This window comes from Pleurodeles waltl, chromosome 11 (genome assembly GCF_031143425.1).
Source record: "Pleurodeles waltl isolate 20211129_DDA chromosome 11, aPleWal1.hap1.20221129, whole genome shotgun sequence".
Classification (NCBI taxonomy): domain Eukaryota; kingdom Metazoa; phylum Chordata; class Amphibia; order Caudata; family Salamandridae; genus Pleurodeles; species Pleurodeles waltl.
This window is the reverse complement of record NC_090450.1, coordinates 803,738,817-803,763,708: the sequence shown is the minus strand read 5'-3', so window position 1 is coordinate 803,763,708 and position 24,892 is coordinate 803,738,817. Positions and strand designations below refer to the sequence as shown.

Below are 24,892 nucleotides of genomic sequence, written 5' to 3'. Positions count from 1 at the left end.
ACATTGGACATTGACAATACATGATCTGTGTCTAAATCTGTGTAGAGTATGTGTTACATAAAACAGTGAGAGTTACAAAGTGTAGAAGCCACAGGCCAGACGTTAATAGATGTGCTATATGAGATGGATTATGGTTTGTAAACTGCAAGTAACAAAAGGATCTGTGTGATAAAAGGAGTAACCCACTTACTCTTTTACAGAACATAAAAATCTGTCATCTGTGTGTTACATAATGTGCTTTGCAGGAGACATATTAAACTTCTATACTACTTTGATTCAAAACTGGTACTAGACCAAATACAGATCAATCCAGCAAATTTGTTAACCTCAAGAGTTATCTTACCGTTATTATTCCTTGAGAATTAGTTGGCCCACAAAGACCTCTGCAGCAGGTGCTTTAACCCCATAAGATATTTTAAAATGCAGATTTTGCAACCAACACAGATTTACTGTCACGTTTCTCCTTATTGCCAATTTGTGTAGCAGGGTTTTTAAAAAATAAATGTATAATTTGAGGCCAAGCTTTTGCATCAAGAATGCGTCACTTTTTTGGCACAACCTAGATGAAAAATCTCATTTGGTAAATATTGTAATGCAGTCAAATGTACTCATGATAGACCTGCTAAACATGTGTGAGGTCCTAAGATCTGATGTCACTTCCTATGAGTTCTTGGGTTGTGAAGCCACTTCCTGTGATACTACCTGTGATGTCACGCATTGTGATGTCACGCACCAGGATGCCACACACCATGATGCTACTTGCATTCTGCCTAACTTGGTTAGTTCCCCTACCCCTCTTTATTTTTTGGGACTTGTGCCCTTGCTAAACGACACTGGCAAAACCCCGTAGGTCTCACATAGGGTAGACCTATTGGCTGGGCACAAGTCGGGGGTAAACGAGGGTGGAGGCGTCCAGCAACTATTTTAACAGGGTGGACCCCAGCCACCCTACCAAGAAGAAGCTGGGCGTTACAGTAAAATGCTGAACGTGTCTTGGTGTAATTTTCAGACACTGAGACACATTGAGCAGCGCCTGCACGTTGTCAGCTTTCGATCGGAGCAATGACATGCAGGTAGTGAGGAGGCTTTCAAAATTCAAACTCCAGCTAGGCCCATAACAGGCCAAATTTAAGGGCTCATCGGGACTTCTTTTGTTGGAGTATCCTGCCTCACGCCTGTTTGGAGCCTAACCTCTACATGTAAATGAAGGGGAACTAAAGGCTCACAGCTTGCTAACTAAGAGAGGCACACTTAGACTTTGTGCAGTCAGTGTATATGAGTGATAACATGCACTGTAAGAATGTCAGATGCTTTGGTCTGTCTCGGTATTTACACAAAATAACAATTTAAATACTGCTATTTTTTTATTTCCGATATATAGCGCCACTCATCAAAATGCAGGATGTCAGAGCGCTTTAAATCAATCACACGATTGTAAATCAGTGTAAGGATATGTCACATAATACAGTGAGTGTTACAAAGTTTAGGAGTCAAATACCCTTCATAGCTTCTTAGCTCGCAGTGATATATTAGAAGGATTACAATTTATGAATAGCAAGTAAGGAAATAATCTTTGTTAAAAACAGAAAACCCACTTATCTATCTACATAAAACAATAATCTGTGCCCTGCATGTTATATGATGTGCTTTGCACATTAACCCTGTATGTTACTATGAGTTAAAAGGGGCACTATACAAAACACACATTTTTCAAAGAAATGCGTTAACCACCAAAGTTATCTTACCATTAGTATTATTCCCTCTGACTTATTGGGAACCCAAGAATCTCTGCAGGAGGTGCCTTAACCCCATAAGATACTTTAAACATCAGACTTTGCAACCAATTAAGCAGAACATATTTACAGTCCTGTTTCTGCTTGTTGCCAATATCTTTGTGGTTTTTAAAAACAAATGCATAACTGGAGCTGCAGATGTTGCATTACGGTTGTGTCAATTTTCTGGTGCAACCCTGATGCAAAATCTGTTTTGGGAGTCATAGTGCCACACAAATTCTGGTTGAGTTTTTCTTTAAAAAAACAACAACAAAAAAACGCACAGCAGCATTGCATTACCTTGTGTCAGGTAGGCATTACATGCGAGGAGTTTTTGTATGCATACTCCGCTCAAATGTACTTATGTTAGATCTACGATATATGTGTGAGGTCTTTAGATCTAATGTCACTTCTTATGAGGTCACTTTCTATAAAGTCATGGATTGTGATATCACTTCCTGTAGTGCCACACGCAATGTCACGTACCACGATGTAACTTGCATACTGCCTAACTTGGTAGTTCCCCCAGTTCTTTTTCTAGGACTTGGGCCCTGCCTACTGGCTTTGTCAATACTTGTTTATATTTTATGCTGCAAAACAGCACACATTCTGGAAGGAATGTGCTCGGCCACATCCGAGCACAAAATATGTGTATGATCTTGCACTGGTCTCTGTGTGTTTGTTGTTTGCATGATTGTTTGTGAGAGAGGGTGAAAAGGAAATTGACTTTATGCCCGTGTGTTCGTTGATGCATGTGCATTTAAATGTGTGCCCTTATTTGTGTCTTTGTGTGTGTATTTGTGTAAGAGCATGCATGTTTTGCGTGGGCTTAGGAGAGGACTGTGTTTGTGTTTGGATGGTGTTGTGGTTGTGCATCTGTGTGAATGTGAGTTTAACTTGTGCTCATGCAAGTATGACTGAGTGTCCGAGAATGTGGAGTTGTGTTTGTTACAATGACGAGAACGAAGATCCTGTGAAGTGTAAAGGCATAGTGTTTGTAGTACAGAGCAGCATATGTGACACAGGCCGTGCCGGGATCGGGTGTACAATGGCTTCCCTAACAACCAATCATGCCCCAGTCACGTCAGCCGTGCAGCACTCCACGCGCTTAACATTCTAAGGAGGCATCAGAAACATCACAAAAAACATATGACGCGGAGTGATGCCAGGCCAGACAGCATCCTCCTAAAAGTGAAATTATAATTGTAAACCAAATCGAAATAAAAACAAAATCTAAATGAGCAAATACAGTAGAAACTTGAAAACGGAGCAAAACTTCGATTTAACACAAAGGCAGATAGAAAATCTGGTCCCTTAGTAAACTTGGTAAATATTCGAAGTGCAAATGACACCTCCTGATAGCTGTAAGTTCCATGTACTCACCACTATCAATAACCTCTGATGAAATATTCCCATTCACACGGGAAAATCCAGACACACACACAGAAACATTCTGCATAGGGTTAGGCACAGCATAACACTCGTATCAAGCACCATTATTAGAACCATTGTTGCACCCCTCCTGCTGAATGGTAGCTCCCAAGTTACGAACACCCACAGGATATCTGAGTGAAGGAACATTCGGACCCTGTTTCCAGCTTTAAGGCGTTCAGAATATGGCAGCATGACTTGTCATGAACTTCAGGAAATGTGTTAGGGTCTCTGAGGTTTACCATTAAGTTACACTAGTTGATACTTTCCAGAATAATCCATTAAAAGGCGCTCCGGTTAGCCCCCTAAGTCTATTATGAAACAAGCCCCATGCTGCTAATGTGTTTGCTTACAGGTCAGAGCAATCCCTTCATTTTAGCGCTTTCGCCTTCCAATCAATTCCACAATTTGGAAAGGCTCAGTGGGGGGTGTGAAGGGTTGGGGAGTGAGATTTGATGGACGTGTTTGTCATTTTGTTGCATCTTCTGTCTGTTTTGCACGTCCTCTTAGCCTGCCCAAAATAGAGGGCCATTCTATGTTTGGGAAGGCTCTTAAAATTCATCTATTTTAATTATTAGCTTAATATTTTTTCTAATGCTATTATTCAGTTCTGCACCAAGATGCCTCAGGCCATTCATTGCACTTAATAAGTAACAACTCAACTCATATATGTAATGTACAGGTTTTCAACATATTTAGAGGGAGCCCTCAGGCACTAAACACAGGTCTGGTTTCATTTGTGGCTCTTGTCCTTTGATGAAGGAGCATTTTCAGTTAAGGGATAGCGAAGGTATCAGACACCTGACTTATTGGTAGACAGATCAGCTGTGTGAACCCTGATCATATAACTTCTGTCTAACCAGAGGTGTACCTCTGCGCTAAAGCAGATGCCTCTAAGATCAGTCTCCCAGAGTGCATTGTAAGACATTTGTAGAATTTGTTTTAATGTGTACATTGTGTGTTTTTTCTCTGGGATGGTATCTATGCAGAGGCAGTACTTCCACTTTCCCCTTGTGTAGGCATTGCATTGCTGTCTCCTACCTCTTCAATCTAGTACATTGTGGCGGCAAAACGCTTGTGAAGCCTAATTCTACTGTCAAACTAAGCCTGGGTCTTTCAACAGCAGCATAACTCTTATACTGAATATCATAGCTTAGAAATGCAAAAACATTTCACACAATGATCACTACTTTGTGCTCCACTTGTTCCAGCTTTACAATGACAAACTTGGTAACCATGTTGTCTGATTGGGGTCTATATCCTACCCCATTCACATCCTGGCCTGGCTAATTGCTATAATTAGTGCAGACATTTAAGAACAACCATTATGGAGAACATGGTCATTCTTCTTAAAGGAAATTTGGAAAAACCTTGTTGCAAATGTTGCATTTTATAGTGCAGAATCGCCTTTCGGGATTTAAAAACAACATTGATACTTAAGTGAATTTCACCTTTTATGTGCTGGGGTCTTCAGAACAGAATTTAAAGCATGGCTGTTGGTATTACAACACATGCTACTAACAGGCAATATTTCTGTTTCTTTTGGGATGATCTTTTTGCGGGACACTGCTCATCAGCCACACAATCTATGTGTTCTGGAGCTTGAAGGAATAGCTGTATACTTTGCAAGCTAGAACAGTATTTGTTGCCAAGTTATTTCAAGGCAGCTACCCTTGTTTGCCAGTTCTTTAAGCCTGGTGGGTTCCTGCATGGAATTAGCTCAGTCATCTCGTATGAGAACTGCTACATGTGGGGTGCTAACAACAACTATTTTATTTTGTATTAGAACAGCACATATTCCTGCCAAAGTAATTAGAAAGAAGTAATATTTCTAACTGATTGACACTCACTGATTCAATCTCAGAAGGGATTAAAGATGAATTAGGAAGCAAAGCCAAGATCTGGCAGCCCCATATCCCAAAGGCAGGTGTGTTAACCCAGTCATCTCAGTATTCTGCGACAAGTACATGTGTGTGGCATTAAACAAGCACATGCTGCAATGTCCTGATGAGCAGACCTCAAAACGCAACAGTCAGAAAGAACCGTCAACAGTTGGAAAAAAGAGCCTCTGTGAAGGTGGAAGTAAAAATATTTCATCAGCTCACTGTCATTTTATAGAAGGGATTTTCAGACATTTGCCACAAAGGATTTGTCGTCTTGAACTGACTTTGTGATAAAAAGATGATAAAGTGTTTTGCGCTGAAATCTTTAGAAGCTATTTTTTAGTTGTTAAATCGCTCATTCTCCCTGTTTTCAGTAGTCCACACATATTGCCTAAACTCACTAGGTTTGCTGTAATCATAGCAGGTTTAACCATTATGTTTAAAGTACATAATTTATAACTCTTATTTTCTTGTAATGGTTCTCAGGATTGCTACGCCCCCTTGTTTGAAGTGCTAACCGTGCCGCCATTGGTTGACCTGCTAACTACCCTCCCTCCCCCTCCCTCCCAAGTCTCCCCTATGTCATGTAGTTTAGGTCTGATTGAGTTCCTGAGAGGAGAAGAGGAAGCAGCAGACAAGGGAGAGCAACACGTGAGGAGGGAGAGAAGCAAAAGAGCAAGAAAGCAACATGGAGTGCTGAGAAGGATGAGAGTTTGGCACGGGTAAAGCATGGGATCACTTGCAAACCGAGAGAGACAGTTACACTGATTGCAGTCGGGCATTTAGCAGGGGAGTGTAACACGCTAGGGAGCAGTGCTTAATTTGTGCTTGTTGTTTCCGGTGCTGAGCACCGGCACTTATTTTTGAGGGCTGAGGCTTGCTCTTCTGCCTCAAGCATTTGCTGCGAGCAAAAGACGCATATGGGAAAGACGGACGAAGGGAAAAACGAAAAAGCGTCACAAAGGGAGAAAACAGCTGTAAGAGTGAGCTGAAGGGGCAGGGAGTGGCTTTATATGGATTGAAGAGGCCCGAGATGGCTTAAGGATTACGCTGCCTCAGTATTCCATGTTCACACATTTAACTGCCGCAGCCGCCTGTTTAAGAGGAGGGCTTTGGGCACCGGCACCTCTTTATTTACAAATTAAGCACTGCTAGGGAGAGAGCTGGAAAACACGTATTTTTATGGAGTGCTTAAGCAAAAAGAAAAAAGTACCTCCCTGAAAGTGAGTAGTGACCTCAAAAAGAAGCAAGCAAATGAGAGCGACAATAAAACCGGCCAATCGTAGGCAATAGGAGGGCTGCAAGCCCTTTTAAATTCATGGTAAGCCCACAATACTTTTTTTTGTTGCAGCCAGAGAGCTTGCACTGTCTGGTAGGTGAGACATAAATAGGAAAATTATAATGGCCTGCAAGACACTTTAGGGGCTAAGAGAGGATTATGGAGAAGGTGAAGAGGGAGAAATGGCCTCATGGACAGCATTCACTGACACTCCCTCACACAGACAGATGCAAAGACAGACAAATGCATGCAAAATGCAAAGAAATACACATGCAAGGGCAATTTCGACAATATAAATAATATCTGTCAGACACAGGGAGTGCTATAATACAAGGAATTCTTTAAAGAAATAACATGAAAATGGAGAAACACGACATTTATGCACACACATATGCACACACACTGCCATTCAGGAAATACAGGCACACAGGTAGACGGACACACAAAAACAAAAAACATCTCCGCAAGTAAATACTTATGCACAAAGCAAGTGCATGTATGGACATGTACACATGAACACACAAACCAAAAGGAAATTAAAGGCAATCAAACAGCAGCCGTCTTTCGTAGGTAAAGGGTTTGTTGCAGGAACCAGAGAGCCCAGAGCTTTAGACCATGTGGAAGGAATGCAGATAGAGACTGACAGTGGCGTCTGGGACAAACTATTGAGGGAGATTCCCTTCCTGGCAGAGGGTCCAAGGTTAGGGGATCTTATGAGGGAATTTTAAACCATAAAAACGACTCACTGTGATTGGGCGCTTTTCTGCCTCCTCTTTGATGACATTATAATGGACCAATCTCTCAGGTCTTGTCACTTACCCGTCATCCTCCTCTACGTTTCCAAAGGGAAGGAGCCGGAACCATCCCTTGATGGCAGGTAATTTCTGGAGGGCATCCAAAGGAAATTCCACCTGTGCAAATAAACAGAGATGTGTATGTCGTCTCTTGTTTTAGGGGGTAACATTTTCGGTGAGGGCACAAGTACGCAAATGCCACCTCCATCTATAGTTATAATTCCCCCTCCTCCATTCACATCAACACCATATTCATGGTTTGCATCTCTCACTAAAGATGTGCAGAAATTCTATTCCTCTGATGTAATTCACCCTTTCATAATACTTCAAACTTTCCAAAGTCTTACCCTCAATTTAGTAAGTCGCAAATATATTTCCTAAAAGTAATTTTTCCAGAATATTATGTGAAAGTGCTGCATTTCTAGGTGGTGGTGGTTTGGGGGAAGAATTATTGGGAAATTGTGTTGTGTAAATGGACTACAAAGAAATCCAAGATGCATAATATTTATTCAGAAAAATGTGCAAACTTTAATTTTTCTGAACATAAATGTAAGCAGCATTAATGTGCAGAACTGTAAGCAAACTAAGCGTAACATATGCGTCTACATGACCCCCTCGCAGACATAGTCAGATCCTAGGGACGCAATATAGTCTCCTAAGCTGACGAAATTCAACTATTACTCTCACTGACAAAGGCACCTAAAACGCCAAAGCAAGCATCTGCAACACCATGACCAACGTGGCAACATGGATGAAAAACAGCTGCCTCAAACTAAACACAGACAAAACTGAAGTCCTCATCTTCAGGAAGAACACCTCCATATGGGATCACTGCTTGTGGCCAGTAGAACTCAGACCATTGCCCTCTCCATCAGACCACGAATGAAACCTCGGCATCATCCTCACCTGCCAACTATCCATGAATCGACAAGTAAACTCAGTTTCCTCCTCCTACTTCTACATCTGCCGTATGCTCCACCAAATCTTCAAATGGGACCCTACGGACACCAGAAAGAGTCACACATGCCCTGGTCACAAGCTGCCTCGATTATGGCAACTTTCTCTATACCAGAGTGCCCTCCCAGCTACTTAAAATCCTCCAAACTCTACAGAACACCACAACCAGACTCATCCTCATCCTCATCATCCCCAAGTGCTCAAGCATCACCCCACACCACAGGAACCTCCACAGGCTCCACCATCCAGAAAAGGTGCCAATTCAAAATCCTCATACTCGCATACAAGGCTCTCCACAACCTAGGGCCGTCCTACATCAAATATTGTCTGAGCTTCTACATCCCAGCAAGACAACTATGCTCCACCTCTCTAAACCTCATGCACCCCCCCCCCGCATCCATCGCAGCAGAGGCTGCTCCTTCTCCTACTTCAGAAGGAGACTCAAGACGTGAATTTTCAATGGAGACATGGCACCCTCAGTGCCCAGATACCCTTTAGGGGTGATAGTGCTACACTTTACAAATGTTATGATTGGTTGATTGATTGATTGATTGAACAGTTCTCAATTGTCATTTTCACACAATCATTTACAGATTTTTGTAGACTTTCTGTTCCATTTTCACTGGCCAGGACAAGAGGCCAGGTGTTAATAATATGTATGTGTTGTAAACTGCATCAGATATGTTAGAGAGATTTGAACCAAAGGCATGAGACTTAAAGAGAAACAAGAAAGGAGTGATGGATCCTTGCAGCAAGAAAGGTATCTAGATTTAATAAGTGTTCTGCTTTGCTTCAAACTAAGAGGAAAACAATGCCCAGGAATGGAGCAGTCTTAGTTGGAGTGATGAATTTATTAAGGCACTTACGAGAAATCAATTATAAGCACACAAACAGATGAAAATAAGCATTTAACTCAAACAGAATAGAACACATGCATATACAAGAATAATTGCAGAGAAAGAACTGTGCAGTGCATAAATAAAGCATAAACATGTATACAAGCTAAATAATTAAAAGTTAGAATGCATCACGATGGGGGTCGAATCCATCATCATCCTTGCCAACAATAAGCCGGGGAACCCTGAATGGCTGGCACAGGAGAACTTCACCAATGGGATCTGTTTGGGCAGTACCTCCACTCACAAAACGAGTTCCCCTGTGTCAGTGTAAAGTTTTCCACGTTTTATATAACTTAAATTAACTCAAGAGGAAGATTCTAGTAATCGACCCCTCCCTTCGGTTACTGACTTCAAATGTTGGCTGCACTTGGTCTGTGTCAAAAACATGCAAAAGAACTGGCCAGGCCCAAATGAGCATTCCTGAGACAGAGCTGTACCTTTCTCTGCTGAAAACATTCTCACCCTGGTACACTCTTATCACCCCCAAATCCCCCACAATATGTTCCCTGCTCTCGTGAGAAGAGCGAAAACACGTTCAGTGTAGAAATCGAGCTTTGTGGACAAAATACCTGCACCACCACTGTGACGGCAACTAAAGCTGAGCACAAAATGGAGTCAGTGGTCAAGATAGAGAGAGCGGTCAAATGCAAATAGCATTACAACAAGCCAGTAGATGGACGCTCTTCAAACGCGAGGGGAGAAGCCCTAGTGGGGCTGTAGTCACATCTAATGAGCACAGGACGAGAAGCTTGGCTTGATGTTCCTCAAATTCCTTTGGTGTCTGTCTGTAGGGATGAGCACAGAGAAGGTTTCCATCATGAGGGTCTTCTGGGATGCAAGGAATCAACTAGTACTGGAGTAACCATTGTTCTCCTGCAACACGTGTCCACACTGGTGGAACAGCAGGGATCTAGAGGAGCTTGTGCCGGCACTGTTGAGTAGGCAATGAGATGCATGTAGTTCAAAACTGCAAATTAGATCCTGGGTAGCTCTGCTGTTCCTGGTGTCAGCCTGTGAGCTCTGTGATTTGTGCTAGGTGTCTGCCTGTGATTTCTGTATATTGTGATGGATAGCTTCGCTGTTCCTGGGGTAAGCCTGCGAGCTCCATGTACTGTCCCAGGTTTCAAACTGTCAGTTCTGTATATTGTGATGGATAGCTCTACTGTCCCTGGTGTCAGCCTGTGAGCTCTGTGTATTGTGCCAGCCTGTGAGCTCTGTGTGTTGTGCCAGGTGTCTGCTTGCGACTTCTGTATATTGCGAAGGATGGCTCTGCAGTTCCTGGTGTCAGCCTGCAAGCTTTATTTATTGTCCCAGGTGTCGCCTGTGAGTTCTGCATATTGTGATGGATAGCTCTGCTGTCCCAGGTGTCACCCTGTGAGTTTTGTATATTGTTATGGGTAGCTCTGCTGTCCCTGGTTTCAGCCTGTGACCTCTGTGTATTGTGCCAGGTATCTGTCTGTGAGTTCTGTACATGGTGATGGATAGCTCGGATGCTCCTGGTGTCAGCCTGTGAGCTCTATGTATTGTCCCAGGTGTCAGCCTATCAGTTCTGTATATTGTGAGGGATAGCTCTACTGTCCCGATGTCAGCCTGGTAGCTCTGTGTATTGTGCCAGGTGTCAGCCTGTGAGTTCTGTATATTGTGATGGATAGCTCTGCTGTCCCTGTTATCAGCCATAGAGCTCTTTGTCTTGTTCCAGGTGCCAGCCTGCGAGAACCAAGTATCATGGGAGTTAGCTCTATTTTCCAGGTGTCAACCTGTGGGATACGTATGTGGTAGAGCTCTGATCTCCCAGGTGTCAGCCTATGAGTTCTGTGTATTGTGAAGTATAGCTCTGCTGTTTCAGGTGTCAGGGTGTGAGAGCTACGTATTAGCTCAGAGACATACGTGAATCCTGAATGTATGGCTCCTTTCCACAGAGAAAAAGCTGTTGTTCAGTCTGAGTGTCAAAGATGTGTAATCCTCGGCAGGCACCTGATGCCTATAGTCTATCACATCTCTCTTAACATGATAGTAGTCCTGCTGTCTTAGGCCTCTGTCTGTTGCATGATATCTAGTTAGCATGAGAGATAGCTCTGCTGTTTCAGTTCTGCCTGCCACTTTTCTTTAACCAGAAGCTCCGTTTTGCTAAGCTGCTTTTCTGTCACATAGTTCGTACGTGAGTGATGGGTCTGCTGTCTACACCGCCTGCGTCTCCTATTTCTTTGGTATGAGGGTAGACCTTGCTTTCTAAGGCTTTTGTCAAGTACATCACTTTAAGATGTCAGACTGCACTGCTAAGCCATCTGCCTATCACATAACTCTAACATGAAAGATAGTTCTGCTGTTTGAAAATCCTATTCATCATATTTCCTTTCCATGAACAGCAGCGTTACTTTCTAAGGCATGTGCACAGAAAATCGCATTAATACGAGAGATGGAGATTTTAAGGCCCCGGCCTTTCACAGGTCCAACATCAGAAATAACATCAGAGATAGATCTGCTGTCTAAGGCCCTCAGGAAACTGCTTTCTTTTTGATGATAGGTAGCGAAGCTGGCTGAATCTTGTATCTATACAAATATTATAACCACAGAGATATCATTTATTACAGGCGCAAACTCTTGCCAGCCGCATTACAATAAAGGGAATCTGGAGTTTAAGACCTCGCCATGTACATACAAATGAAAACATGTGGGCTCCAATCAAACCTCGCAGGCACAGCCTTTCATCCCACTGAGGCTGGTATCAAAAGAAGCAGGCGCAAAAAGCGCTGCTTTACATCCTACTGAGGCTGTGAGGAGCAGGCACAGAAAAGCGCAGCGTTTCATCCCACAGCGGCGGATAACACAAGAAGCAGACACACAAAAGGCAAATCCTTTCATCCCACTGAGACACGTAAAAGAACGAAAAGCACAGAAAACACTGCATTTCAAACCACTGACTCACGTAAAACAAGCATTGGGAAATGCATTAGGTTTCACCTATGTGATTATTGATATATATTTTTGTATGTTTTAAGTAGGTAAACAGTTGTGCAATATAAGTTAAAGAAACTCCATGAAAGTGAGGATAACATTAATGGAAACATCTAAACCGCGCGGGGAAGAGGAGGCAATGAGGAGTGAGGATAGATAGCATGCACCTCTGATAGAACTGAGCATACTGGGTTGGCAGAATGGCACACGCTGGGACAGGAATGGCGGCTAACTGTAAAACATGGGAACAAACATGAAAAAAAATGCCATACTTTGAGAGAACTTAGCTGAACCTATGCACTGCAGCAACTTCGCGAGGGCCCGGTAGAGCATGCCAGGGCAAAGTTACAAGGACTGAAAGATGAGGAAACTTCCTCGCAGTGCAGAAATAAGTACTGCAGGGTCCACTAAGCAGAACAACTACCACTCAATATCAATGCCAAGAAAAGCAGCGATTACCCAGAAGCCGGTATGGTACTGGTGCAGAAATATGGTGAACATGCACATCTCTGTGCGGGCAATACGGGAACTGGTTGTTAAAATGCTATTGAGCTAAACAGTGGGCAGCAAGGTAAAGGGAGGAGGACAAAATAAAAACATGCACCTGACAAGTATGCTTGAAATGGGCGCAGCTATGGGGAGATAGGTAAATGACGGAGGAAAAAACAAAGAAGCACAGTCTAAGCGCTGTGCAGGCAAAATAAAGCCCAGGCCCTTGTTCATGGTGTTTTAAATCAAAAACCCTCATGAGAACATGACAAAGGTTCTGAAAGCTGACTGTTATTTCTGTGCACATCAGGCAAAAGCGATTATGTCACTTGGAATGCAGCACAAATGGGGTTTGATGAAACTAGAAAAGCATGTGGAGATAAAAATCACTCTCAGATGGATTAAGACACTTCCTGCCACTCTGCAGATGCCATGGAGCTGCCCTCCTCCCCAGGAGAGATGATTCACCTGGAAGGGGAGCGGGCCAAGCCAGATGTGTAGGAAGCAGCCTGAGACCTACAAGCTAACACTGTCTCGATAGGTAGGCGAAGTGCAAGCAGAATCTAAAAATGGGTTGTTATACTTCTATTTTCCCTTTGAACCAACATGGGAAGCCCCTTTACACCCTTTCTGCTTCATTTTTGTAGGTAACATGGGAGAATTCTAGTTCAAAGTGAAGTACTGGGGCAATCCCAAAACCCTACTTATAACCTGTACGAGAAGCAAGTCAAATGATTTTTGAATGCATGAAGATATCACAAAGCACCATCTTAAACAGAAGGGATCCAGCAAAAGTAGATGCTCTGTGAGGCATTACAAATAATTACTTTGGAATAGCTAGGTGATCGATGCAAGGGACACATCCATACAAGAGCTTCAAGAAAGTGGGTGTGAACGAGGCCGCAGCCATTAGGTCTGTCCAGCAGCCCCACACAGTGTTTCAGGTATCTTGCTTTAAACCCTCCCGTATCTCTGTTGGTGGTTATTATTTTTAAGGAGTAAGAGATCACGGAACATACCAATAAGAGATCATGGCATTGATGATTCAGCACAATGGAAACATGCAATGCAATTTATAGTTGCACAGCAGTAGCACATGCTGCTACCCTACAAGTCTAGTTTCCGAGGCCTGACAGAACATCTCTGTGTACTTTTAAAGTGGTCACAAGTGACCATCCATCTGACAACAAGCACAAGTTGCCAAAGTAGAATAGCAGCAATGAGGTTGAAAAGATGCTGAATTTGAGGATGACAAAGAAGCTCAATGGTGCCTGTATACCCCTCAGAAGGTGAATGCGCTCTATAAATTCTCATAACATAACATCATAACAATGGTACTGGGAAAGGTGCCACAGTCACCAGAAGCATGAGGTACCGGAGTTGGGAAGGACACGGGCAGGGTATTAAGTGGGATGCAAAAAGTGTGTGTGGAGGGGTGGAGACACTCAAGAAAGAGCCTGTGTAATTAAGGGCATGGCTTAAATATGTAAACCAAATCCTAAACGTGTGCCCTGATGGAAGAGTTCTTCACTTTTCTGTCTCCATGAAAGAACAGTTCATCCAATCCTTTTTAGGTTGAGCATAGCACCGTGCAAGCGCTGCTTTATCGATGTGTTGGTTTGTGTCTGGGCCTTTAACCATGCCCACCGCACGCCCATCACCCTCACTCGTTCATGGGCTTGCCCTTCAAAAATACATTATTCTCGTTAGTAAATGCTTTACGGTTGTCCCTCCTTGGGGCGGTTTAGTTACCGCCTTGGACATCCCCCCTATTACATGGCGAATGGCACTTTTGCCGATATGTTTGACTGCGAGCTAGCTTCTTTTTCCTTTTGTGTGCTGCTTCACGCTGATGCCGTGGCACTTTGATTCGGCTCGCTTATGTGAAACTGTATTACTTTTAATTTTCAATTTATGTGGCATGAAAAGTCTGGTTAGAGGTTTATAACGCTAATAGCTCTAACTCAAGCAAATGCGAGACCCATTGCGTTGCAAATGCTTGTTTTTATTGCATTCTGGTCCCTGTAGTTTATTAGTGCCATTATAGAATAAGGAATACAGGTTCCAGAATGCAAAGCTAATGAGTCAAAAGATGAGCTACTCATTCACAAAATCAGGAAAGCTGGCAGCTCTGTAGGTTTAAGAACTAGTGTTTATTTTTCACTGTCTCATGAAAATGAAAAAAGTCCATGACATCACGCATTTTGAAACCATTCTGATCTATATAAAAAGAATTAATGCCATTCCCTACCCAAAATCCAGAGACCCATGTTTCTTTACTGAGGATGTATTTCACTTTCTTAACAAAGTGCTGCTGTTCAGGGAACAGAGTAAGATTTGCAGTGACTGATTCTCTATACCAGAATATGGACAGAAGAGTCCACGAGAGGGGGGCAGGAAAAAAACAGACATGGGAGGAGGGTAGGAAGACCACCAAAGGCGCGAGGTGAGGGTGCGGGCGAAGAAGTTGTTAGAGTAAACAGGTGCTTATAGCAGGAACATGTGGGAAGAGTGCGACGGAGGAGAGGAGATGGCCTGCTTGTTAGCACATGAAAAATCATTGCCAAAGTCAATTGAATGTGCATAAGCAAAACCTATTGGCTTTGCCAATGCTTTTTTTCTGAAAACTTGAGCTCCAACTGGCTTATCTTCTCTGTGTAAAACGAGGATTTACTCAGACCAACACACATGCATTGTTTGTACCTGCTTGAGAGACTTTCTGAAGCAAAACTAAGATCTAAGTAACATCGCTAGAACAAGAGGTGTCAATCATGGTTACCTACCTACGAATGGTTAACGACTTACACAAAACACCTGAAAGAGTTCCTACCAACATCTATTGTGGATTGCAAGTCACACGACTGAAAGCCGGCAAGTGCAAATCAACCAACAATCCTTCCAAACTGGTACCATTAAACCGAAGAAGAGGAACACATACTATTTACAGCACACGGAACGAGCAACAAAAAAAATCTAGTCTGGATGAGGTTTCCAGATTTCTCCAGGTCACCAATTAGCAGCGTTCCACTACAGGGCGTTAATAAACCATTGTTTTCATCCGTTTTAATTTATGATGCCACCTTGAACTACAACTTCCAGAGTGCACTGCTGTTAAAATGAAATTAAGAAGTTAAACATCCCCTACTTCGTGACATGGTGCCATACAGCACCTTTCAGTGCGAAGAGTGGTGACAAAGTGTTATCATAGCTGTGGGCAAACCACTTTACGTGTTGTGCATGAGACAACGTTTATTGCGACTGCATGACAAAAGACAGATTCCGTGCGAACGGTCACTCACTTCGCTTGACTCCTGTTGGAGCAATTACTTTCTGTTTTTTCATTGCAACAGGTAGAAAGGCAGAGCCTGAGCTGTAAATGGGCTACAGCTGGAGAGGTGATACTGTCAGGTAAACACCATGACAGAAGTTAAAGCCCAAGGCTGATACTAACTGTAAGCAGAGGCAGAAGTCGGTTTCAGATACCAGCGGGCCTTGCCCTGCTTCCTAGGCGAAGGTGGGAGGAGTCGCACGTCTGACACCTCGGGAGAGCTGTGATGGATAACAGACTGAAGGAAGGAAGCGAGGGAGCGCGGAGCCCCGGAGCACGGGAATTTTGTTTGTGATAGAGCAGCGGGAACGACAAAAGGCTTTTGGGACGCTCGTGCATTTAGCACACTGCTCATGCCTCTCTAGGAATTGCGAAGGGTTGAATAGATCGATGAGAGCGCCTGCCGGCCGCTTGTCTCGAACTGCCCATTATATTTGTGCAAACTGTTCTGGGGTAACAGATCGGTGCTCAAACGTGTTGCTGTTCGTCTGTGGTGCTCGTGTAACGCGCTCTGAAAGGGATCGTGCTACGCAAATAACATTACCTGTGCAGAGGTGCTTGGGATATGTGGGAAGCAGCACGGGAGGTCAAGGTGCTGCCGGGGGAGCTGGGGACAAGCAGGGGGGCTGACACGCTTGCTCAAAAAGATGTTTGACGGGGATGAAAATGAGTGCTTGGGCCCAGGGATACTCATTAAAAGAACACACGAAGAGCCACAGGAAATGCATCCTACAACCAATAGAAACAGAGGGAAAGTATGTGGCAAGAACACCAACCAATGAAAAGGAAGGGCGGGATGTTCCCCCTTTTATATATGAACAATATATTTCACAAGCACAAGCGCTGTGCAGGCGAAACCTAGAAAAGGAGCAGGGACAAAAGAATAGCATTTAATCCTACCCAGACACGTAATATCAGGAACAGCAGACGCTAGAAGTACATCCTTTCGTCCCACTGAGACAAGTGATACATGGAGCAGACACAAAAAGCACTGACTTCCATCCCACTGAAGCACGTCATACCACGAGCAGACACACAGAGAAGCACAACCTTCCACCCCACTGAGGTGCGCAATACAAGGAACAGATGCACAAAAACCACATTCATCCCACTGAAAGACGAAATACAGGGAGCAGGCACACAAAAAAACACATCCTTTCATCCAACTGAGACACGTAGTAAAAGGAGCAGAAACACACAAAAACCACATCCTTTCTCCCAACCGAGGTTTGAAATACAGGGAGCAGACACACAAAGAAGCACAACCTTCCATCACACCGAGGTGCGCAATACAAGGAACAGATGCACAAAAAACACTTTCATCCCACTGAGATACGAAATACAGGGAGCAGACACACACAAAACACACCCTTTCATCCAACTGAAATACGTAGTAGAAGGAGCAGAAACACACAAAAACCACATCCTTTCTCCCCACCGAGGTTCGAAATACAGGCAGCAGACACACAAACAAGCACAACCTTCCATCACACCGAGGTGAGCAATACAAGGAACAGATGCACAAAAAACACTTTCATCACACTGAGATACGAAATACAGGGAGCAGACACACAAAGAAGCACAACCTTCCATCCTACCGAGGTGCGCAATATAAGGAACAGATACACAAAAACACATTAATCCCACTGAGATACGAAATACAGGGAGCAGACACAAAATAGCACAACCTTTCATCCAACTGAGGCACGTAGTAGAAGGAGTAGAAACACACAATAACCACATCCTTTCTCCCCACCGAGGTACGAAATACAGGGAGCAGACACACAAAGAAACACAACCTTCCATCACACCGAGGTGCGCAATACAAGGAACAGATGCACAAAAAACACTTTCATCCCACTGAGATAAGAAATACAGGGAGCAGACACACAAAGGAGCACAACCTTCCATCCCACCGAGGTGCGCAATACAAGGAACAGATACACAAAAACACATACATCCCACTGAGATACGAAATACAGGGAGCAGACACAAAATAGCACAACCTTTCATCCAACTGAGACACGTAGTAGGAGTAGAAACACACAAAAACCACATCCTTTCTCCCCACCGAGGTACGAAATACAGGGAGCAGACACACAAAACACATCCTTATATCCAACTGAGAAACGTAGTATAAGAAGCAGAAACACGCAAAAATACATTCTTTCATCACACCGGGGTAGGAAATACAAGAGCAGACACACAAAAAAACACAGCCTTGTATGCAACTTAGACACGTAAATACAAGGAGCAAAAACACATTTTTTATCCCACTGAAGTACGAAATACAAGGAGTAGACACAAAATAGCACAACCTTTCATCCAACTGAGATACGTAACACAAGGAGCAGAAACACACAAAAAAACGCATCCTTTCTCCCCGCCGAGGTACAAAATACAGGGAGCAGACACACAAAAAAGCACAGCCTTGCATCCAACTGAGACACGTAATATAAGGAGGTGACGCACAAAAGCACATCCTTTCACCCGCTGGGAGATTAGGAAACGGATTGGTTCGAAGACATTAAAGGTGGTGGTGGATAAAGAGGTGCACTTAACAAGAGTTTGGTCCACATAAGTTGCATGGATGAATGTATGAGTGGGTGAACAGGCGGGTCGATTGTTTGGTGGTTGATTGTTTCATACGACAGTTATAGAAAGAGATGTACGGCTTGACAGACATCTTGATAAATGAAGGTCGAATACCTGAGTGTGAGAAAAGAAAGATACATTGATGAATGCAAATATAGATACATGGATGAGGAGATACATAGATGTGAGTATAGGTGGACGGACAGATATCCAGGCGAGCGTATGGATGTGCAATCACATGCATTATCAAATGTGTTTATGGATGGGCAAGAGCAGGAAAAATGCACCGGTGGGTGCACAGGTGCACGTCTGAATGGATGGTTGAATGGGCAGACACAAACATTTATGGACGGACAGATATAAAAGTGGGTAGATACATTCATGGCTAGATGAATGGATTAATAGCTGGGTGAATGAAAAAATACAAACGACGTATATAGAGATTAGTAGCTAGAAATGAATATACATGTAACGATTGAAACAACACAGGATAGGTGGAAGGGCAGGTACACGGATGAATAGGTGCATGAATGGAGGGATACAGTGATACTGATATGTGTGTGTGTGTGAGAAAGAGAGAGAGACAGAGAGAAAACGACAAGCGAAGCAGATGGGAGTCCTGATGGTTCGATATCAATGTTTTCACGGATGAATGGATCGATGTTTACACTGTTTAGACACATAGGTTGAAGGGTGGACATGTATATTGTATGGAGAAACAATTGGTGGAACAATTACTTTGACGGTCGATATATGGGCAGATGGGTGGATGCACAGGTAAATGGATGAGTGCATGGGTGCACAGTTGTGTTAGTGGGTAGATGCTTGTATAAAAACATGGGTGGGTAGGTTAATGGACAGTGACAGCAAAGTGTCCGAGCAGACAGGTCAGTGCATGCATGGATGAGTGTGGGGATGCTTCGCAGATGGATTGCCAGATGGGAGTAAATGTAGGAGACAACACGTAGGGAGAGACTAAGATTGATCACAGACATGGATAGGCTGGCAGGACAGGTGAGGGGTAGATGTAGGGACAGGGACATGGATGGACTGACCGGACAGGTGAGGGGGTAGTTGTAGGGCTAGGCACATGGAGACGGGACATGTGAGGGGGTAGATAGGGGTCAGGGACGGCTCTAGGGCGGTTCGACCAGTGCCACTGCACCGGGCGTTGACTTCGGGTGGGGGCGACAGGTTATGGTTTTCAAAGCACCTGCTTCCACCTTTCTTACCTCTGGCTATTTTGGACAGTTAAAATGTCAGTATAACTGCAGTGATTAATGGACCTTCTGCAGAGAGCTGGAGTTTTGTCTAGTGGACGTTTTAACTCATCAGAAGGTAGAGAAGAGGGTTAATATGCCTGCTGCAAAGAATGTGTACCATGCAGATCACAAATTGCATATAAATTAAATAGGTCAGTTGGTTACTGCTTTTGTTGGGGCAATACTTTAGTTACCTGCAGTTTATAAATTAAAATCCTAACATAGAACAGTGAGCTAGAAACTGTCATCAGAGAGCTTTGTGTAAACTGCGAGGAATATAGAGCATGTTTGTGTTTTTTTCTGTGTCTTTCACTACCCTAATGTTGCAAAAAGGGTACATTTGGGTAGAAATCAATTCTTAGTAGTAAAGACAACCCCCACCTCTGTTGATATTTTTTACATTCTCAGTTTGTGCTTCTCCATATCAAGCACTATTAAACTATACTGCCTACCAGTATGGAACACATGTGACTCCTACACCTTGTAGTCCTCTGCCTGATATAACATTTCGTATACACTAATTTATACACATATAAATAATTGAATCTGTGTAATGTGTGTGTGATGTAAAATGCTATGACACCCTACACTGGTATAAGTGGTGCTATAAATATAATTAAATGCCTCTGAGAGAGAGTGGTTATGGAGTCTCGAGGGGCACTGCTGAAGGGTGGTAGTGATAGAATCCATGGCAGAGGTAGTCACTGGGGGGCGCCAACAAACATTGTCGCACAGGGTGCCACCAGTGCTAAAGCCGGCTCTGGTAGGGGTAGGCACATGGATGGACTGATGGGACAGGTGAAGGGGTAGATGTAGGGATAGGTGTGTGGATGAACTGACGGGACAGTGTGGGGATAGGCACATGGATAGACTGACGGGACAGGTAAGGGGGTAGATATAGGGATAGGTGCATGGATGGACTGATGGGACAGGCAAAGGGGTAGATGGAGGGATAGGCACATGGATGGACTGACGGGACAGGTGTGGGGATAGACACATGGATGGACTGACGGGACAGGTGTGGGGATAGGCACATGGATGGACTGACGGGACAGGTGAGGGGGTAGATATAGGGGTAGGTGCATGGATGGACTGATGGGACAGGTGAGGGGGTAGATGTAGGGATAGGCACATGGATGGACCGGACAGGTGTGGGGATAGACACATGGATGGACTGACTGGACAGGTGTGGGGATAGGCACATGGGTGGACTGACGGGACAGTTGAGGGCATAGATGGAGGGATAGGCACACGGATGGACTGACGGGACAGGTGTGGGGATAGGCACATGGATGGACTGACGGGACAGGTGAGGGGGTAGATATAGGGATAGGTGCATGGATGGACTGATGGGACAGGCAAAGGGGTAGATGTAGGGATAGGCACATGGATGGACTGACGGGACAGGTGTGGGGATAGGCACATGGATGGACTGACGGGACAGGTGAGGGGGTAGATATAGGGGTAGGTGCATGGATGGACTGATGGGACAGGTAAGGGGGCAGATGTAGGGATAGGCACATGGATGGACCGGACAGGTGTGGGGATAGACACATGGATGGACTGACCGGACAGGTGTGGGGATAGGCACATGGGTGGACTGACGGGACAGTTGAGGGCATAGATGGAGGGATAGGCACACGGATGGACTGACGGGACAGGTGTGGGGATAGACACACGGATGGACTGACGGGACAGGTGAAGGGTAGATGTAGGGATAGGCACCCAGATGGACTGACATATTGATGAAAAAAGACAGAAGGATGGACAGGTGGGTGGATGAATACACAGGATGATTGAGACAAAGATTGGAGCAACAGGTCTACAGACAAGCGGCCTGACATACTAGTGGACAAACGGACGTGTCTCCAGCAGCTGGACAGCTGAACGGACCGGCTGGTGTATGGCTTGGTGGGCTCATAAAACCTGAAAGATGGGTTCTGAGATGAACAGAACGAGGGCTAGGCAGGTGATTGGATTCGTGCACAGACAGACACGGTGACTTCCTGAAAAGAGCATGTTAAGAAAGAGGGATGAAAAGCGGTAGCAATGGAAGCACGATTTATGGATAAAATATGTGCCCACATACCAATGTACTGATGAATGGGAATCTGCGTAGGTGGTGGGAGGGGGGGTTGACATTCATAGGTCTAACTTGAAGAATGGATAAACACATGAACAGGAAGAGTAACAGAAGTGGATAAAAGGATCAGTGGAAACATCCATTAACAAAGGATTTGCACAGTGCCAAAATAGCCCCCACAAGGCTTTCAGAGCACCTGGACAATCCAGGGTTAAATGGAATGCAAAGGTGAGTCTGGCCTACAGATGAACTGAGTCTGGATTAACACTCTCCTTAAGAGTAAGACCATGACTTATTTAAATGTACCCTATCTTGAAATGTTTGTCTTCAGACCGGGCTGTTTTGACAGGGGTAGTATTACTCTGCGCCGGTTTACACATGCAGGCAGTGTCTTGAAACATATGTAGTTCAGTCAGTGCCAGCTTTCTTGCTCACTTACCCCCTGCCGGCCACCCTCTTGCTGGGGCAGTTTCATGTGTGATGGCCAAGGGACAGCAGTTCTGATGACGTTAGCGAATGTGGATTGTTCAGCAGTCAAGTGATGAGGCAGGAAGGAAGAATATCGAGAATCCATGAATTCAACAGGGCATGGCCAGCTAGAGAGATGCTCCTGTGTCTATTGTTACGCTAGGAGGTGAGTTGTGAGACCAAGTTTCCAGGAGGCAGAAGTGCCTCGGATAATAAAGATACTACCTAGATGAGAGGTGACTGGAGCCATCAGTACAGAGCTCTGCAGATCACCTTTTCTGCACCTTTATTCCAAAAAGATGTGCCAGCATACCTTCCCAAAGGCCTGCCCATTAACTATTCTTAGAGGAAACAACAATTAATTAATGGACTCTTCACCCAGGTAACCTTTTGCGTGTTTCATCTGATTAGCTATAAAGGGTGGCAGCCATTGCTAGTCTGCAAACTAATACTCTTTCTCCAAAGTTATTGTATAATTGAAGCAAGGAGATTCCTTGACATCTGGCAAATCCTAAGAAAATGTGATCTTTTCGTAGTTGAAAGAGGAACACGTTGAAGAGCTTTCTTGAGCTTGTAGCATAGAGAAGGAACATTGTGCAAACGACCCATCACACAATGGACCGAGGGACTGGTAAACAAGTGGTTAGACGCTTATAGCTAGAAAGGTAGATAGATAAACAGACGGTGAAACAGGCAAAGACATGGCAGAATGGGCTGGGAAAACAGGCACATGGGCAGGCAGATGGACAGAAGCGGGGCGGGTGGATGCTGGTCAGGCAAATGGTTGAATAAAAAACAATTGTCTTACCCTGCCAAGAAAATCATTCTTGCCCACCATGTCCCAGTCCCAGACTTCCACACTGATAACAGCATCCTCGGTCAACTCGCTGGACTCCTCGACGTGTCTGTCCATGTCAAACTCCAGAACTTCATCCCAGTGTGGGAAGCGGGTCTTCTTAATGATCTGCAATATCAGAAAAGGACAAGGAATAATCAATCAGTCGAAAAACAGGGAGGAGGGGACATTCTAAACTATCAGCCAGGATTGGAACTCCGGATCTCATCAAATAATAATATTGATAATATTATTAACCGAGGTGGCAAGGTAACACTGGTGTATTTCCAAAGAGATGCCATGAAAGCAGGAATAAAACGGGAAGACAACAGGCTACTTACATCTACTCAAGAACGCCTTGTGGCTTTCCCCCCTTCCATTGCTTGCAAGGATGACAGAATCCACTGATACATATCAAGTGTCGCCTTAAAGGTAAGGGACAAGCCCTTTCAGTATATACCAAGTTTCACAGACTCTAGAGAGGTGTGCAACGTGGACCAACATCCGCTCCACTGGTGATCAGGAGGGGAGGACACTTTGGGATGAATGTAGTGCAACTATTTTAGAGTGAGTGGAGAAATCCCTTAGAAGTTTACCACATGCCACTGGTAACAGCAAGTAAGAAACCACTCTGAATATGCCTAGTGTCAACAGTCATGTCTAAAAGGAGACACAAAACACCTGGCTTAAACTATAAATGTTCCAGTAGTATAGAAAGGGAAGGACCTCTTTGGATATGCCAAATGTCAATGTTTATAGGCAGCAGAGAACTCCTTGGCATACATCAAGCGACTGCACGTAACAAAATGAAACTTCTTCAAAGGCACTGTATGACTCCTTTCGAGGAAAAAACATTCAGATAATGGTTCTTTGATTTTTTTTGCCACAAGAAGCACAAACGTAAAAAATACAGCTTCAAGGCACCATAAATAAATAGATAAGTAAAACATGTAACATAAAAACGACAGATGCAATCGTAACATAGTTGCACTAAACAAGTACTCGCCCTATAATAAAAGAAAAAAATCTAATAAAAAACAAGTATAGCAGTCTTTTGGTCTATGACGGTCCCAACACATAGGTATGTACTTGAAACACATGTGCTTTCCTTTTGCTTTTCAAACATGAAGGAGAGCCGACCTCATACACATTTTGTGAAGGGAGTGCAGATTCTCAGCCAAGCACGTAATTGTTCTTGCCCCCAAATGGACTTTGTGGTGTTCTGTCGTTTATAGTCTTGAGTCACAACTTTCTATTAGGAAGATAGAAAAAAATGGCATTGGTAGGGTGGTCAGAGAGGGGACTTAAACCCAACTCCAAATCTGTGTCTGGAGCCCAGACTGCACAGCCTAGACTGAATTTGGTAGACCACACTTAAGCAGTGTAGATTTTGGCACCATGGAATCAGCCCTTGTTGCCCTGTTATGTGCTGATTGGGATTTATTAAACACTTTGGTAGCAACATTTAGATGAACAGCCATGCAATCCTGAATGTCTTGGATGATCCATGCCTGTACCATAAGCTGTCTACGGTGAGGGTGTGTTTGGACAGGATATATATGAGTGAAAATAACGAGAGGCCTTAATGGCTGATTGAAATGAAGTGTTCCTGAAGGCCATTTAAGACTTTCCCCTGTCTGCCTGGGGATTAAGGCAGCACCAAACTTGTACAATGGAGTGGAGGAAAGAGTGGGTTGACTCAGCTGAGAAGCAGAACTTCAACCTGCCTCTCCATTCATGCACAACAATTTGACCAGCATCTTTCGGTTCAACTCACCCAAACACCCTCTCCTTCCACTGTTTATGCATCCTCACAGTCTCCCCGGAATTCCAATAGGATACATGAGTCTTCAACATCCAGT

At 44.1% G+C, this 24,892-nt stretch overlaps 1 protein-coding gene across 2 annotated transcripts in view; it reads right to left on the bottom strand.

Moving 5' to 3' along the window:
* The window catches only part of RASAL1 (RAS protein activator like 1), a 658,663-nt gene that overhangs the window by 234,001 nt on the left and 399,770 nt on the right, over positions 1–24,892 (bottom strand). For both annotated transcript variants that reach the window (XM_069214557.1, XM_069214558.1), the window contains exons 7-8: positions 23,004–23,159; positions 7,185–7,276 (exon numbers count right to left, since the gene is read on the bottom strand). In XM_069214557.1, the coding sequence (XP_069070658.1) occupies positions 7,185–7,276; positions 23,004–23,159 (248 nt within the window). The remainder of the gene's footprint in view (positions 1–7,184; positions 7,277–23,003; positions 23,160–24,892) is intronic.